A 15,625-nucleotide genomic window follows, 5' to 3' on the forward strand; every position below is an offset into this window, starting at 1 on the left:
GAGATGTGCTAAGGCAGGTTGGTGCCCTTACAAGGTTCCCCCTTCTCTGAGGAGAGGGGAGTGGGGGTGGGGGGAGAGGTATGTGAGGGTGGGAATGGGAGGAGAGGAGGAAGAGGGGACTATGATCAGGATGCAAAATGAATAAATGAAAATTAAAAAGAAAGCCACTTTTAGCCCCAAAATTTCAACTGTTTTGTTGCATAATTTTAATTTGCTTTACAGTTTTATCAGCTCAGTTTAATGAGGTTGTTAGATTTAATTCCTTTTTAATCATGTGTACGTATGCGTCTGTGTTTGAGGAGTGTCAGTGCCTAAGCAGGCCAACTCTGCCTCCCTCTGGAGCTGGAGTTACAGGTTCTGAGCCACCTGTAGTGGCCGCTGGGAAGAAACCTTGAGTCTGCGACAGCAGTATGGCGTTTTAACTGCTGAACCATCTCTCCAGCCCCTGGTACAGACCTCTGCTACAGGTGTTTGAACCTGTTTCTGGTTAGGGTGTGGCTCAGCCCTTGGCACACACCTTTAATCCCTCAGGCTGGAACACAGACACTCCCGTAGTACTCACCTTTAATCCTAGACAATGAAGGGAAAGTTAGTTTGTGGAAGGAAGTACCCATGTTTGAAAGTGATGTCAAATCGAGTGGCAGAAAAAGTGAAGCATCAGAGAAGGCCTTGACAGAATAGGATCTGCCCAACTCTCACAAGAAGAGAGAGGAAAGGAAAGCGACTTAAGGGGGAGCAGACAGAACAGGAGGAAGGGAGTGCCCTACAGGAATACAGTAGAGTTCATGGAGAGCAGCACAGTAGGGTTGAGAGGAGGAGGAAGGAGGTAGAGGAAGAGGAGATGGAGGAGGAGGAACAGGAGGAAGAAGAACAGGGGAGGAGGAAGAGGAGGAAGAGGGAGGAAGAGGGGGAAGAAGAACAGGAGGAGGAAGAAGAACAGGAGGATTAGGAAGAGGAAGAACAGGAGGAGGAGGAAGAGGGAAGAACAGGAGGAGGAGGAAGGGAAGAACAGGAGGAAGAGGAGGAGGAAGGGAGGAGGAGGAGGAGGAAGAAGAGGAAGAAGAGGAGAACAGGAGGAGGAAGAGGGAGGAGGAGGAGGAGGAAGAAGAGGAGGAAGAGGAGGAGGAAGAGGGAGGAAGAACAGGAAGAACAGGAGGAGGGAGGAGGAGGAAGAAGAGAGGAAGAAGAACAGGAGGAGGAAGAAGAGGAGGAATAGGAGGAGGAAGGGAGGGAAAGAAAGAAGAGGAAGAAGAGGGAGGAAGAACAGGAGGAGGAAGAGGAGGCGGCTACAGCAGCAGCTTTACTGGGAGAGAGAACTAGTTGGCTGGGCACAGGTGAAGAAGACAGAACAAACCAGAGGAGTAGGAGGCAGACAATTAGAACAGATTGCCAGAGTTAGTGTGAGGCTAAGAGCAGAGCAATTCAGAGGCAGAGAGAAGCCAGATTGAACCAGTCAGCTGGGAGAGGCGTCTGAGCCAGAAGAGCTGAGTTGAACCAGCCAGAGTTCCGAAGGAAGAAAGGGTGAGCTTATTCAGCAGCAAGTCTGAGGCCCAGATTAGATTGTACAAAGGCTAGGAGCCTCCAGGACGAGGACTAGGTTAGCAACGAGGCAGTAAGTCTCCCAGACAGCAATTACAACAGGAAAAATACAAGATACATTTACAGATTTCTACTACAGCAAAACCATCACTCCCGAAGTTCTAGTCAGTCAACTTAAAATTCACAGTGGCCTGGGAACTGGGTCAGAGAATTCAGACAGTTCAATATGACCTTATACGATCAATTACTAGGAAAGAAGAGAAATTACTGACAAGAATGGGGTGATTGTCTTGGTCCTGCTACTTCCCAGCTTCAGCAAGCCCCTCCCTTCACCCCTGGACTCAATACCAGAGCTGTAAATAAGGAGGCGTATGCACACGATAAAGTCTACGTCAAGTCCCTAAAGCACTGCTCCTTTCTAATGGCTGTTTCTGTACGACTGCAGTTCCCAGGTTATCGAGCTTCCTGGAAGCCATGTAGCCACTCTACTTTTGGCAGTGCTAAGATTCTTTTGTTAAGCTGAACTCTTCAAACAAACTCTCTCTTATAGGGAAGCAGATGTTAGAGATCAGAGCACAAATCAGGATCCTTTGAGTTCTTAGGGCCCAGTCAGTAACCACCAGATTAATAATAATAATAATAATAAAAAGTGAAGTTGGATGGTGGTCAGTTTAGGGATGAGGACCTGCTCTTGTGTATCGGTCAGGCTGGTTCTGACATCCCCCCCACTTCCCAAAGTGTTCCACAGTGTAACTATGTTGTTTTTAACAATTTCTTCTGGGAGAAGATTCAAAACCTGGGGAATTCTTTGTCAAGAATCTCTTCATTCAGAGTCATGATCAGAGAGCATCAAGTATTTCCATAAATTAAGGGCTGTGAGCTATCATCAGAAATTAAAGGACAGGGCTGGGAACATAGCTCAACGGCAGAACACTTACATAGAATGAGCACTGTTCTGGATTCAATTATTAGCACAGTAACACAAGGAATGGATGATTAAGGCTTAAGGAAACAGCCTAGAGAATGAGTCCTCTCAGGACTTCAAAAGCTCTTGACATCCAATCTCCTTCATGATGCATTCTCCCTCCCCCCGCCCCCTCTCTCTGAGACAGTCTCTCTGGCTGTTCCAGAATTCACTATGTAGACAAGGCTAGACTTGAACTCAGGGATCCACCTGCCTCTTCCTCACAGCGTTGGGATTAAAGGAATGAGCTACCATGCCTGGCTCATTATGCTTTCTTAGGACAAAGTAGTCTTTTTTCCTTTTACATTCTTCTTGACTTTTCAAGACAAGGTTCCTGTATGTAGCCTGGTTGTTCTGGAATTAGTTCTGTAGACTATGCTGGCCTTGAACTCATAGAGATCTGTCTGCATCTGCCTCTGCCTCCTGAGTGCAGGGATCAAAGGTGTGCACCACCTCCACCTGGCCATTTTTTTCCTTTTAAAAAACAGTATACACACAGCACATTTCACAACCACTACTCTGCTCAAATGTCTTATCTATTTACTAGGACATAATGTATTAAAATGTCTGAATTAAAAACTATTTTTAAAAGACTTTTCTATGTGTATGACTGTGCACATGTGATGTGAGTTGAAGATGCCCAGGGAGGTTACAGGCTTTGAAGGAGTCACAGGGAGTTGTGAGCTGCCAGTGTGGGTGCTGAGAACCAAACTGTGGTCATACGCTCTTAACCACTGGCCATCTCTCCAGCCCTGAATGCCTGCCATTTAATATTAGGTTCACTTTGATTATTACACTGAGCTGCGGGATGCTTGAAGTTGGTCATGTAACCAGCACCAACTCGTTTCATGGCATATTCTCACACCACACATATTCGAGACGTGACTTTACCTTCCTGACCCCTGGAGGGGGAAGCATGAAAGCCGCCGCTTGATCCTGAGTTGAGAGAACGGAGTGCAGAGCTATAACTTGATATCTGAAAGTTAAAATCATAGTTCTTAGCAAGAGCTTCTCTTTAGAAGACACTGCAAGGAATAACAAAAGTTAGGTACATATAGAAAGCAACTTTTAATGTTTGATTATGAAAAAAATTAAACAAACAAAATTTCACAGAGCAGTCTAATGTGGTCCCACCTCCAGAGGAGGGAAGCCAATGTGAGCAAATAGGAGGTCGGGCTCCTCTCCTCTGAAATGCCTGGGGCTGTAAGTGTCCCCGAGTCTGAGTTTTGAACTATTTGATTAGGTAAGCTTATTATGTGAAATATGAGCATAAATTTTTAAAAATTCTGATAATACGATAATGATGACAAGAGTAAAAAACTATTACAGAACAGATAATTGCCTATTTAAATAGATATGGTTCCTAAGTTACAAAATTTTGGTGGCTTTTGGAAGACCCAGTGAGTCAGAAGTTATAATTAACTATATAATTAACTACAGGATTCTTGGTTCAGATTAAAAACAAACATAGAAATGCAGATACTGTATCTACAAATTTCCACCAGATAAAAATAAACAAACCAACAATCTCCATGAGCAACTGTGGAGATTTAAAAGAAATGTGTCTGTGTGTTTGCTGTACATTTTTCTGTGCAGTATGTATGTAGTATACGTGTCTGTGTGTTTGCTGTACATATCTCTGTGCAGTGTGTATGTAGTAAATGTGTCTGTGTGTTTGCTGTACATATCTCTGTGCAGTGTGTATGTAGTAAACGTGTCTGTGTGTTTGCTGTACATATCTCTGTGCAGTGTGTATGTAGTAAATGTGTCTGTGTGTTTGCTGTACATATCTCTGTGCACGGTGTGTATGTAGTAAATGTGTCTGTGTGTTTGCTGTACATTTCTCTTTGCACGGTGTGCATGTAGTTTCTGTGGAGGTCAGAAAAGGGTGTCAGACCCCTGGAACCGGAGTTACACACAGGATTAGCTGTCAGGTGGGTGCTGCCAACTGAACCTGAGTCCCCTGAAGAACAGTCAGGGCCCTGCATACTGGGCCATGTAGCCAGCCCTGCATGGACCATTTTAACGGAACTTGAAAGCGTGAAAGTTCTGAGCCAGAGTTTTAATGGATCAGATCCCCAGTTTTAAGACTACAAAGAATTTAATGAAGATTTGTAGAGATACCGCTCAGAATAAAATCTTCTGTCATTTGATAGGAGATCATACAACTGTTGAATGTGAGCAAGGCCAGGTAAGAAGATCAATACTGCTCCTTCAATATTTCTGAACTGGGGACTTTTGTCTGAAAATTTAAAAGGTAAAATATTCAAAATAAGATAGGAACCAGCATATACAATATTAATACATGCCTCTGGCTGGTAGAAGTATTTTATTAAAACAAATAGAAAGATACCTAAGTATACAAGAAGCTCCAAAATGAGGTCCAGGTTGATTTTGTGAGGGTTCATGTAGAGGACAGCATACTGAGTACGGCTACTGTACTTCTGGTAGAACGGACTTAATTCAGGACTCGCTCCACTCTGAACTGGGATGCATTCCTAAGAGAAAACCCGACCAGAGAAAGCTGAAACACACTGTATTTCTGGCCTGCAGCTGTAGTGCAGGGGGATTAGCATGTGTGAGAGGTCCTGGGTTCAATTCCCACAACTGCAAATAACAGCTCAAACCAAAAACAGAAACAACAGAGTGCTGCCTTTACCATGCAAATGAAGTCCTTACCGTTGCCATTGTTGCTAAAATACAGCAGATCAATTACTTAACTATGCTTGAAACAGGTGCTTGCTGTGCTCCCTGGGCGAGTCAGGAACTCACAGACTCAAGGATTCCTCACAGCCCATTCTGAATAACTGGGGCTGCAGGTCAGTGTCACTATGACCCACTTAGTGGCAGAAACGGGAGGAAGAATGTGAGATCTCATCATTCTCCCATACTTTCCTTACGAACAGCAAAAGCCTATGTTTACCTTTCCACGCTCAGATAGCAATAACCGTAGAAAACCACACTGCACTCCTATGTGCATCCTTCTGTAGCAGCAGGAAAGTGTTCAGGCCATTGTCAGCGGCAGCTTTAAGGCAGTTTACACCTGTTCACCCTTTCTGCACTCTCCCTTGGCTACCGAGATCTCATGAACCATCTGAAATATTCTTCTAAGCCTTTCTTCAGTTTTCAGCTTTTATCTAAGTTTTTATGGGGTTTTACAGAAAACCCCATACATTATTTTTTGGCTTATCTGTTTAATTTAAAGATCGATCAACTTTGTGTTTCCACCAGTTTGTATGCGCTGCCTCTGGAATGCAATACAAAGCGAGAAGCACAGATGTAGCGGAGAGACTGGATCTGGTAACATTGCTTCCGGGTAATTCTGCAATTACAAAAGTGCTGTCAACTCTCTAGCCTTGAGCAGCTTTATTACTCATCTAATCTTGCCTCCTGCCAAGCACAGGCTGCTAACAACCCAAACGCCAAGGTGCTGACTTAAGACAGCACTCTCTCCTGAGTCACAGCAGGAAGAAATCACTAGCAATGCATTCCTGTCATGAATCACAAGCTTTCTGCATGTAGTCCTGGGGTCTACATCTATCTAATGGGCCCAAATAGTATAAAAGACAATTAAAATATCAGAAAGTAAGGACTAAAGTCTTTGAAACAAGATTAAAAACAGTCTTTAAAATTTGCTTATGCTCACAACTGTTACTGGATTCACAGTGTTCTACCGACACACAGCTTCAAACTCCCGGGGCAGGCTGTAGTCTGAAGTTACTGCATCTTTCAGGGTATTTCCTTTTTACCTGATACTTTTTGATTCCCCCGGCTTTACTTGTAACATTAATGGTAATTTCTTCCTCCTCCTCCAGAAACTTCTGACAATACTCAGAGTCCTTCTCCAATATGAAGCCTGTTTCTTCTACTATGTCTTCCAGATGAAAAACCTGCAGATAAGGCGAATCGTGGATTCACCGTCACTCCAGCAACCAGAACGCAGAGAACACTGTCTTGTGAATGTCACTAGACTAAGCTAGGATGAGGACAAGCTTTCTGTCAGTATGACAGGGATTGAAACGTGGAGTTCATGTAAAAGGCTCTGGTGCTAAAGGCTTACAGATCACACTTCCCCATCCTCCCCACCCTCAGGAAAGCACCAGCCACCCGACCAACCGACCAACTGTCAAGGCCTTTTCTGGGCCCTGCCTGACCTGTAGAGCCTAGGAACTAGTTTTGGGCTTAAAATAAAGTGCCAATGCTCTGGGAGACTGATACGAATGGTTTCTGCCTACACTACACACACATACACACACGCACGCACGCACGCACGCTCGCACACTCACACACACACTCACACTAGAGATAAAGTAGATTTACCTCAACAGGGTAACTTCTTCCTGAAATTCTGAGAATAGGACAGTGTGTGAAGTACGTGGAGAACTTGTCGCTGTCCACGGTGGCGCTCATCAGAATCAAGTGTAGGTCAGAACGTTTCTGTAAAATTTCCTTCAGGATAACGAGCAGGAAATCTGACTGGACGCTTCTCTCATGGACCTAATGGGAAGCCAACCCAAAATCAACCACATGTGGGGGCTGAGAATAAATAATCTGATGCTTGAATCCACTCCCAGTTAATGTGTGCATATATACAGTCAGGACATGCTGGGTGAGGAAGCTGGATGTTCAAATAAGGCTAATCTTCAGAACTAAACTGACGTTTATTCTCTTAGGGCTGAAGTCTGGGATGGGAATTAGCATACAAATAACAGTATCGGCAGGACTGCCCAGGAGATGCTTTGGAAATCCTCCACACTAGCTAACAGATCAGACTAGCTCCCAGAGTTCACTTAGAAGTAAGCCTGACTCCTAACGCTCTGCTGTTCACACAAAAGCACATCGTTACCACTACAGAAGACAGATCTCGGTCTGTCTACTAAGTAAAAAAACCGAGTTGAGCAGTAGGAGGCCGACCAGGTCTTTATCATTGTCCGGAAAAAGGATTTTCCTGCCCTTCTGACACATACATCCAAAGAGGGCCTCTCCACTTACTACAGCACACAGATGACGTAAGGAGGACCCTAACCCTGCTACAGGGTATTGATACGTATGCTGCCAGAACGTAACAAGCATTTGCTACCTGTGTTCTAACCTTCCATGTTTCTGTCCAAATTTGTAACAAAGAAGAAGTACATCAAGATAGTCAGTAACTTTCACAGTTGGCTTGGAAGGCAGACACTACTACTTAGGCATTCAAGCCTGGGGACCAAGACCCTGGATTCATCTCGGTTTGACCATTATACTATGACTTTGGGCAAGTATAGAAATATCTCTGGGTCTATTTATTCCTTCATGTGACATAGAGTTATGGGACAATCAAATGGCACAGTGCAAAGCTCAGAGAACAGAGCCTAACGAGCAGTTAAGGACCTTGCTTGTAGCATATGCTGAGTTTTAAAAAAGCAATTCAGACAGAAAGTACTGTATATACTGTAAGAGAACTTGCTGAAAGCTGATGTATGAGTCTGAGTGGTGGCACAGACGGAGAAAAACAGGATGAGAAAGGGAAGAAAAAGTAGTTAGGTCAAGGGACAGACCTGAGCATCAAATCACGATGATGAGTGCATAAAGCTATGGGTTCAATTCCTGGTACCCAGAAACAAACAAGGGCAGGGAGAAATAGCTCAGGGGTTAGCAGTACTGGCTGCTCTTGCGCTCCAGCACCAAAATGTAACTCTAGTTGTAGGGGATCTGACGCCCTCCTTTGGCCTCTGCAGGCCCCAGGCATGTATATGGTGCACAGACATGTATGAATCCAAAATAGCCACACACACCCACCCCTCTCCTCACGAAAGATTAAAAAACCCAGAGTGTCAAGAGAGTTCATAATATAGTTCCAGAACTAAAATCAAAATAATGACGTGGACCCTGGGATGGGAATACACAGAGGTAAAGCTAGAGAGGTACCCAGTGACAGCCATGTAAACCATGCAACCTTTATAAGGAGTTGAGGCTTCAGCCTAATGAATCTAAGTCATCTTCAAGCAGCATCATGTGGCCTAAGTCTTATCTAGGTAACTCGGAAAACAGGAGCCACAACACGCAAACCGGAGAGGGCTGTTCACGAAGGCGCACACCTTGGAACCTGAGGTGAGCTCAACGCCACTCTGAGCTGTGTAGACTCTGTGTCACAGGAAAAAAAAGCAACTCTGGACTCTGGGTACAATGCAGAGAATGAAAGCAGGAAGTTAAATCATGAGACGCAGCTGTGGTAACTCGAGATACTGGTGACCCTTATAAGGAGTAAGATCAATGAATGTGGAGAAAAGTGGGTGGATTTGAAGGAAAACAAACGTAACTATGAGGCTGATTAAGGGGGTCGCGGCCTGAGGTTGGGTGATTTTTACTTTGGTGGCCTGAGAGTAATGGTGGGGCTCCCTCAAGGAGTGGTGTACGTTACAAGGAGCAGCAGGGAAGGACAGTGACCCTCAAGTTCCCACGACTCAAAGCCTCTAGGAGGCAGCTGGAGACCTATGTCTGAAGGTCATGGAGACCCTGCGGATCCCTGAGACTTAGACAAGGCCATCAGAAAGATGAAGATGAACTGCAGTCAGGACTGTAAACAAGATCATACACTAGAGCTCATAAAACACATGGCATAAGTACACCTCCTCCTGTGGTCAGAAACGAGCGTGGACATAGCCAGCAGGGAAGGACTTAGACCACACCAACTATAAACTCCAGGGAAGCTCAGTCTATAGTGACAGCCAGAAGAGCTCTGCCCTCAGAGTCCTGTGTCAGATAACAAACTGTCCCACAGCTCTCCATTCCTTAAGTGCTGATCAATTCCACTGGGACTCTTACTTATTTTTTTTTTTTAAAGATTTTTTACTTTTTAAAGATTTTTTATTTTATGTGTATGAGGGTTTTGTCTGAAAATATATGTATGTGCACCAAATGTGTGCCTGGTGCCTGAGGAGGCCAGAAGAGGGTGTCAGATCCCTTGGAAGAGGAGATCTGCCATGTGAGTGCTAAGAACTGAATATGGCTCCCTGGAAGGGCTTCAGTGCTCTTAACCTCTAAGGCCCAGGTTTTTGTTTTTAATTCTGTGTCTGTGTTGGGGAATGTGCAAGGAGTACAGTTGGCCATAGAGGCCATATGGGTGCTGGGAATGGAACCTAAGTCCTCTGTAAGAGCAGCGATAGCTCTTACCTGCCGAGCCTCCGCTCCAGCCCTCCCTGGGACTTGTTTACTCTGTTGCTCAAGAGGCTGATGGTGTAGAATGAAGCTTGACGCAGTTAATTGCCTTAGTCAGTATCAGACCATCAAAGAACACAGCTTCTGCAAGCTGGTCTGGATTTTTAAATTAGCATTCAGTCTGTTCTGTCTTTAAAAGAACTTTTCTGCTAACTATTTTCATTGAGGTTCGAGAAGGCTCACTTTCTTTTTTTTTTTGGTTCTTTTTTTGATGGGGACAATTTTCATTGATGGATACCACATTAAATCCCAGCGTTGGCTCATCTTAACCCTTGATGATACTTAGAGACATTTAGGTTTCGGCCTGAAAGGCAATAATACAGACATCTGTATCCCAAGGAGAACTGTATCTCTATCTTCTGCATCCTGGATAACTCTTCCATGGGTAAGCCAATAGCCACCCAGCTTCTTTCTAACATCTTAGTGCAATACGCTACCTGTCCCACAAGGAAAAAAACTCCTCAAAGAAAAATTAATCCATTTCACTTACTTACTAGCAGAATATTGATTAGATTTAAAATTGTCTTCACCTAAATCTGTCTAACAAGAAAATGGGTAAATAAGCAGAAGACATGGACTCTACAGTACTGTAAAGCCCTTTGAAGATCACGTGCGATGAAGCAACACGAGAGATCCACCAACTAACAGACATGCCAAATCACACCAAAGTATGAATTAAACCACCAAACCGTCTGCCATTTCCTGGACTGTGAGATTGTAATTTTCATTTTTCTAATACTTCCGATCTCAAAATAGGAAAGTAATCTATAAAGCAATCTATATATAATCTTTTAATAACAAATCAATGAATGAGTCAGTGTGGTATCACATGCCTGTTATCTTGGCAGTTAGGAGGCTGAGACAGAAGACGAATATAAGGGGGCAGCCTGGGCTACACAGCAAGACCCTGTCTCAGCCAGGCAGTGGTGGTGCACACCTTTAATCCTAGCACTTAGGAGGCAGAAGCAGGCGATCTTTGAGTTGGAGGCCAGCCTGGTCTTCAGAGGGAGTTCCAAGATAGCCAGGGCTACACAGAGAAACCCTGTCTTGAAAAAAAACAGACCATCTCAAACAACCCACAGTGTGACTAAGCTTGTACCACTGCACGCTACATCAAACTCCTCTTTCTGCACAGTGAATAATCTCCCACTATTCCATGCCAGCCTGAACCTGAGGCAATCCTTCTGTTTCAGCCAACCAAGCCCTGAAATTTACAGGTGTCAGCTATCCTGCCTTGAGAGAAAGATTAATTAATATTTTCTGAAAAGAAGACTGCTATCTCTTCTTGAAAAAAAAAAACACTAGCAAATTAGCTTACTAGAATAGGCTGAAAAACATCTCAAATTGTCATAATGTAAAACTCGGGGCATAATTCAAGTGTGTACTGGAATTTGATTTGCATCAAAAAATATTTAGAGAAAAAAATGCATGCTGATTTCTTGTGTTCTGTGAAGAGAGGGATTGGGAGCCGATCCCGAGCATCTCAGTGTGGTAGCTGGGAGGCGGACACTGGTGGAGAGGAAACGTGTCAGGTGCCTGGGCTAAGAGCCCTTGGTTGCCACAACTGGACCTCCATGTGCTCAGTCTCTTCAACTGTAAAGATAATGCTGGAAGGACTAGAAGAACATGCGCTTGTGTCTGTGTGGTCCTTTGAACAGCATCGGGCATACAGCAGGAGAGTGTACAGCAGGAGGATACAGCACTTACTCAGCAAATTCATTAACACGAGGCATTTGCTAGATGCAACTAAATCATTAGATGGGCGGTATGTGACATGTACAAGCATAGTATTGGCTAGTGTCACTGGCATACAACATACAAACATGTTTAGAATGTATCTGGACACAATTCTAACACTTACTTACCTCATCCACAATGACATGAGACACATCAGCCAGAAGGCCATCTTCCTGAAGTTTCCTTAGCAAAACTCCTGTTGTACAGTACAGCAGCCGGGTAGATTCACTAGCTCGAGATTCCATCCGGATCTGATAGCCACACAAAGAATTCTGCGGGGAGAACGAGGAGCCGTGAGCTCTCTCAGGTGAGCTGGCAAACGAGTGGCAAAGATGCAGCACAGGCGCCCATGGCCATGTCCCTGCGTAGGCCAGGCAGATCTGCTTATGCGCTTTACTATCAGGGGTCCACTTCAAGGGGGGTGTGGTGGCTCACACCTGTAGCTCTAGCACTCGGGAGGCTGAGGCAGGAGGATTGCTGTGAGTTTAAGGTCAGCCTGGGTTACACTGTGGGTTCTAAGCTAGCTTGGGCTACAGTATGAAATCTTACCTTAAAAAGCCAAAAATGTATACATCTATGGTTTTCAACGTGTGAAGCTGTAAGATTTGTTTGATAATTATAAATTTTGTATCTTATTTAGTGTGCCCAAGTGTAGGCTTGTGCAAACTATGGTGCACATGTGGAGACAGGAGGATGACTATTAGTTCTCTTCTGCCACCCTATAGGATCTGGGGTCAACTAAAGTCATCAGGCCCGCGCACAAGCTGCTCCTACCTTCTCAGCCATCTCTACAACCGTCATTTACTCTTCCTTTTTGAACGGTCTAGTATTTTTATCTAACTTGCTCTCTTTTTCTGTTCATTACAAAGAATGGAACCCCTTAGGGATACATTCCACAAAGAACTCAGAGACAGTACTCCATATATATACAAAGCCAAATCAAGAATTATCCCTGTTCTTGAATAGCGCAGTAACATTTTGAATATTCCGTTATCAGAACTAGTGCACTGTCCAGTTCCCAAGAGCCAAGCAGAGTCCAGGCCCTCCTCCCGGAAGCGGAGGGAGAGAACAGCCTTACCCTTCCTCCAGGTCCGCCTTCACAGCCCAGCTCCTCGCACACCCTGGTGGCTAAGCTCACTGCTGAGATTCTCCGGGGCTGGGTGCAGACTATGTTACACTTCCTGGCTCCGCAGTCATTTAGAAGCAGATCTTCCAACAGGAAATGAGGTACCTGGGTGCTCTTGCCACTCCCTGTTTCCCCTGCCACGACCACAACCCGGTGCCGCTTGAGGGTTTCCACGATCGAGGCCCGGTGTTTGAACACAGGCAGCTGCTGCCGTTCCTTCAGGAGTCTCTGATACTTGGGTGTGCTCTGCAGCCTCCTGAAGAGGTTCCTAACCGGCTCCAGGTCTTCTGCATCTGTGGGCTCCAAGGACAGTGCAGACAGATCCTCATCCGAAACCAAGTTTTCCCAAGACTCCTCTGGGTCCTCCGCGCTCTCCGTCTTATTTTCAGGATGCTGTCGCTGCTGCTGCAGTTGCTGCTGCTGCTTCAACTTACTCAGTAGCTTGGCAATAAAGAGGTCCCGAGGTTTATTGGTTTCCATTTTATTCAGTTCCTCCTTTTTCTTTTCTTCATCGCTCCACTCCACCCAAACATCCCGGTACGTGGGAGGGAGTAACTGATGCACGGACTGAAGAGGAAAGAGCAGCGGTTACTGTGCTGACTACGTCTCAGACCTCACTCAGTACCTGAGAACGTAGGGTTCTCTTACACTGTAGCTTTATCCTTCAACTTTAAAGCCACTAATGGAAGAGACACATGCATAGGCTGCCAGTTCATAAATGGCCCACCATAGTCGGGTTTGACTTAATGGCTATGTGACTGGGTAGGAGTAAGGTAACATCTCTGGTTTCTGTCTCTGCTTATTTTTGGAGCACGGTAAACTATGGAGTGAATGTTTGGTAAGTGTTTCTGCAGGGGTAGTACATACTATGTAGATGAACGGCAGAGCATTTGGACACAAAGCTCCCTGTGAGACCTGGCAGTGCTTCAGTGCTATGAGGCAAAGTATTCTAAAAGGACGACACCAAACAGACCCCTCCGCTCTTCTACTTCCTGGCTATGAAGAACAATTCTCTCTGTGGCAGCAACAGTCGCTTTTACCAAGCACATACAGCTTATAACACTTTACTTGGCAAAGTTAAGGAAAGAAGACATGAACTGTGGCAGAAGTTGGAAAAGAACAACTGTTTGGACTCCTACTTAGTGTGTAATTTCCTGTGGTGGTTGAATGACAATAGCCCCACAGGTCCAGCTTCTCTCTCTCTCTCTCTCTCCCCTGCTGATGGCAGAGCTCTCAGCCACTGCTCCACACCCTGTCTGTCTGCTTCTTGCTGTTATGATCATGTACTGACTCTCAAACTGAGAGAGCCCTTCACTGAATGCCTTGTTTTCTTTTTAAATAGAAGTTGCTGTTGCTGTGGCGAAGGTGCCTCTTTACAGCAACACTTCCCATGAAGACAGAGAAGCACGTTTACTATAAAAAGGAAATGCTGGCAATCTAAAACTTTAAAAGAGCATGGTGCTTTCTCAGAGAGTGTCTTCCTTCAGTAGAACTTCTTTCTTTAAACTCTAAGCACATAGTTAATATAACCTAAAATTGAAAACTGGAACCACTTGTCTATATTTTTAAGTTGAAAAATTGAATTTATAGGACAAGTTTGCTGTAGGATGAGCAGCTGTTATCCAAAATCCTCGGAACTACAAGTTTTGGATTTTGGACTTAGGGACCTTGGCACATACACACTGGACTACACTGGGGCAGACTTTCTCTAAACACAAACTCTGTCTGCCTTACATATGCCTTCCATAGAAAGCCTGAAAGTAATCTTACACAATACTTTTAATAATTCATTCGCAAAAGCAAATTTCTGGTGCAGAATTTTCTACATGGCGTCCTGTCTGTGCTGAAGAGCAGGTTTTAGAGCCTTGCAGACTGCAGAGTTTTACATCAGGAATGCTCCACTTGCATCAAGGCCTACAGGGGCTCACCTGCCCTTTCACTAGACGATAAAGGGCTAATGTCGCTCCCAGGTGCTGAGCTTGCATGCCGTCCTCCGTTAAGATTGTAGGACAGACAACCAGTACATCATCTTCAGACTTGACGACCCTTACCCTAGAAAGAAGCATGGAAATAACAATAAAATCTTTAAAAAAAATTGACAAAGTCAGATAAAAACAAAGCCAGCGGGGTTGGGGATTTAGCTCAGTGGTAGAGCGCTTGCCTAGCAAGCACAGGGCCCTGGGTTGGGTCCCCAGCTCCGAAAAAAAGAAAAAGAAAAAAAAAACATCAACAACAACAAAAAAAACCAAAGCCAGCAACTCATTAACATCAAACTTAAACTTAAAACAATTATTAAGTATTCTGGGGAGGCAACACATTAGACAATGATTTATAAGCAAAGGGAACTAGAAATGAGGAATTAAGAGTTTCTTAAATGCCTACGTGATCCGTGTTTTGCTTCTGAGATAAGGTCTCCCTCTACAGGCCAGGCTAGCTTTGAACTCACTCTGTGGCTCAGGCTGGCCTGGAACTTGTGCCTCAGCCTCCTTTCCTATGTGCTGGGACTATGAGCGTGAACCACCAAGCCTGACATTTCTAAATGTTTACACAATTTACGAGGAACAAAAGGATTTTCACTTCAGTTTTCTAAAAGTTCACAGTTAACCAGAAAAACATACCTACATTTCCAGTATCTACCTACTGGAACTTTCTCAAAGGAAGGATTTGGACTCTTGGGAAGATTCTTCCTGACGATCGATAAGGAATTGTTTGGGGAGATTTTTCCAGTCCAGCTTCGAGCAGTGTAGTCAAAGTTTCTTACATCATGAGGTTCTTTCTTTTTACCTTAAATGGAGAGGCAAGAGACTTGTTCTTTAAAAATGGTAACAGCAATACTCGAGATTCTCCGTGGAGCTGATCCAGCGTGCTGTCCATTTTAGGAACAGCATTTCTGAAGAGAGGCTAGGTGAAGAGAGGGCCAGACAGGTTTGCTTTTCTGCTAGAATGCAGAGCAATCCTCTTTCACGGACTGAACCACAGAGCATCCCTGCAGCCGTTTAGCATGCTGCTGCGTCAGTTGTGAGACAGGTCTCACAACTGACAGCAAAAAATTATAAACTCTT

At 44.6% G+C, this 15,625-nt stretch overlaps 1 protein-coding gene across 3 annotated transcripts in view; it reads right to left on the reverse strand.

Moving 5' to 3' along the window:
• Dhx29 (DExH-box helicase 29) overlaps positions 1-15,625 on the reverse strand; it is a 52,946-nt gene that overhangs the window by 11,281 nt on the left and 26,040 nt on the right. For 2 of the 3 annotated variants that reach the window (XM_032898875.1, XM_032898874.1), the window contains exons 10-17: positions 14,492-14,615; positions 12,516-13,130; positions 11,566-11,709; positions 6,824-7,000; positions 6,253-6,393; positions 4,857-5,001; positions 4,628-4,745; positions 3,395-3,479 (exon numbers count right to left, since the gene is read on the reverse strand). In XM_032898875.1, the coding sequence (XP_032754766.1) occupies positions 3,395-3,479; positions 4,628-4,745; positions 4,857-5,001; positions 6,253-6,393; positions 6,824-7,000; positions 11,566-11,709; positions 12,516-13,130; positions 14,492-14,615 (1,549 nt within the window). Of the gene's footprint in view, positions 1-3,394; positions 3,480-4,627; positions 4,746-4,856; positions 5,002-6,252; positions 6,394-6,823; positions 7,001-11,565; positions 11,710-12,515; positions 13,131-14,491; positions 14,616-15,181; positions 15,272-15,625 lie in introns of those variants that run through there. The other variant, XM_032898876.1, reaches the window with a different exon arrangement.

This window comes from Rattus rattus, chromosome 3, assembly GCF_011064425.1.
Source record: "Rattus rattus isolate New Zealand chromosome 3, Rrattus_CSIRO_v1, whole genome shotgun sequence".
In the NCBI taxonomy this organism is placed as follows: Eukaryota; Metazoa; Chordata; class Mammalia; order Rodentia; family Muridae; genus Rattus; species Rattus rattus.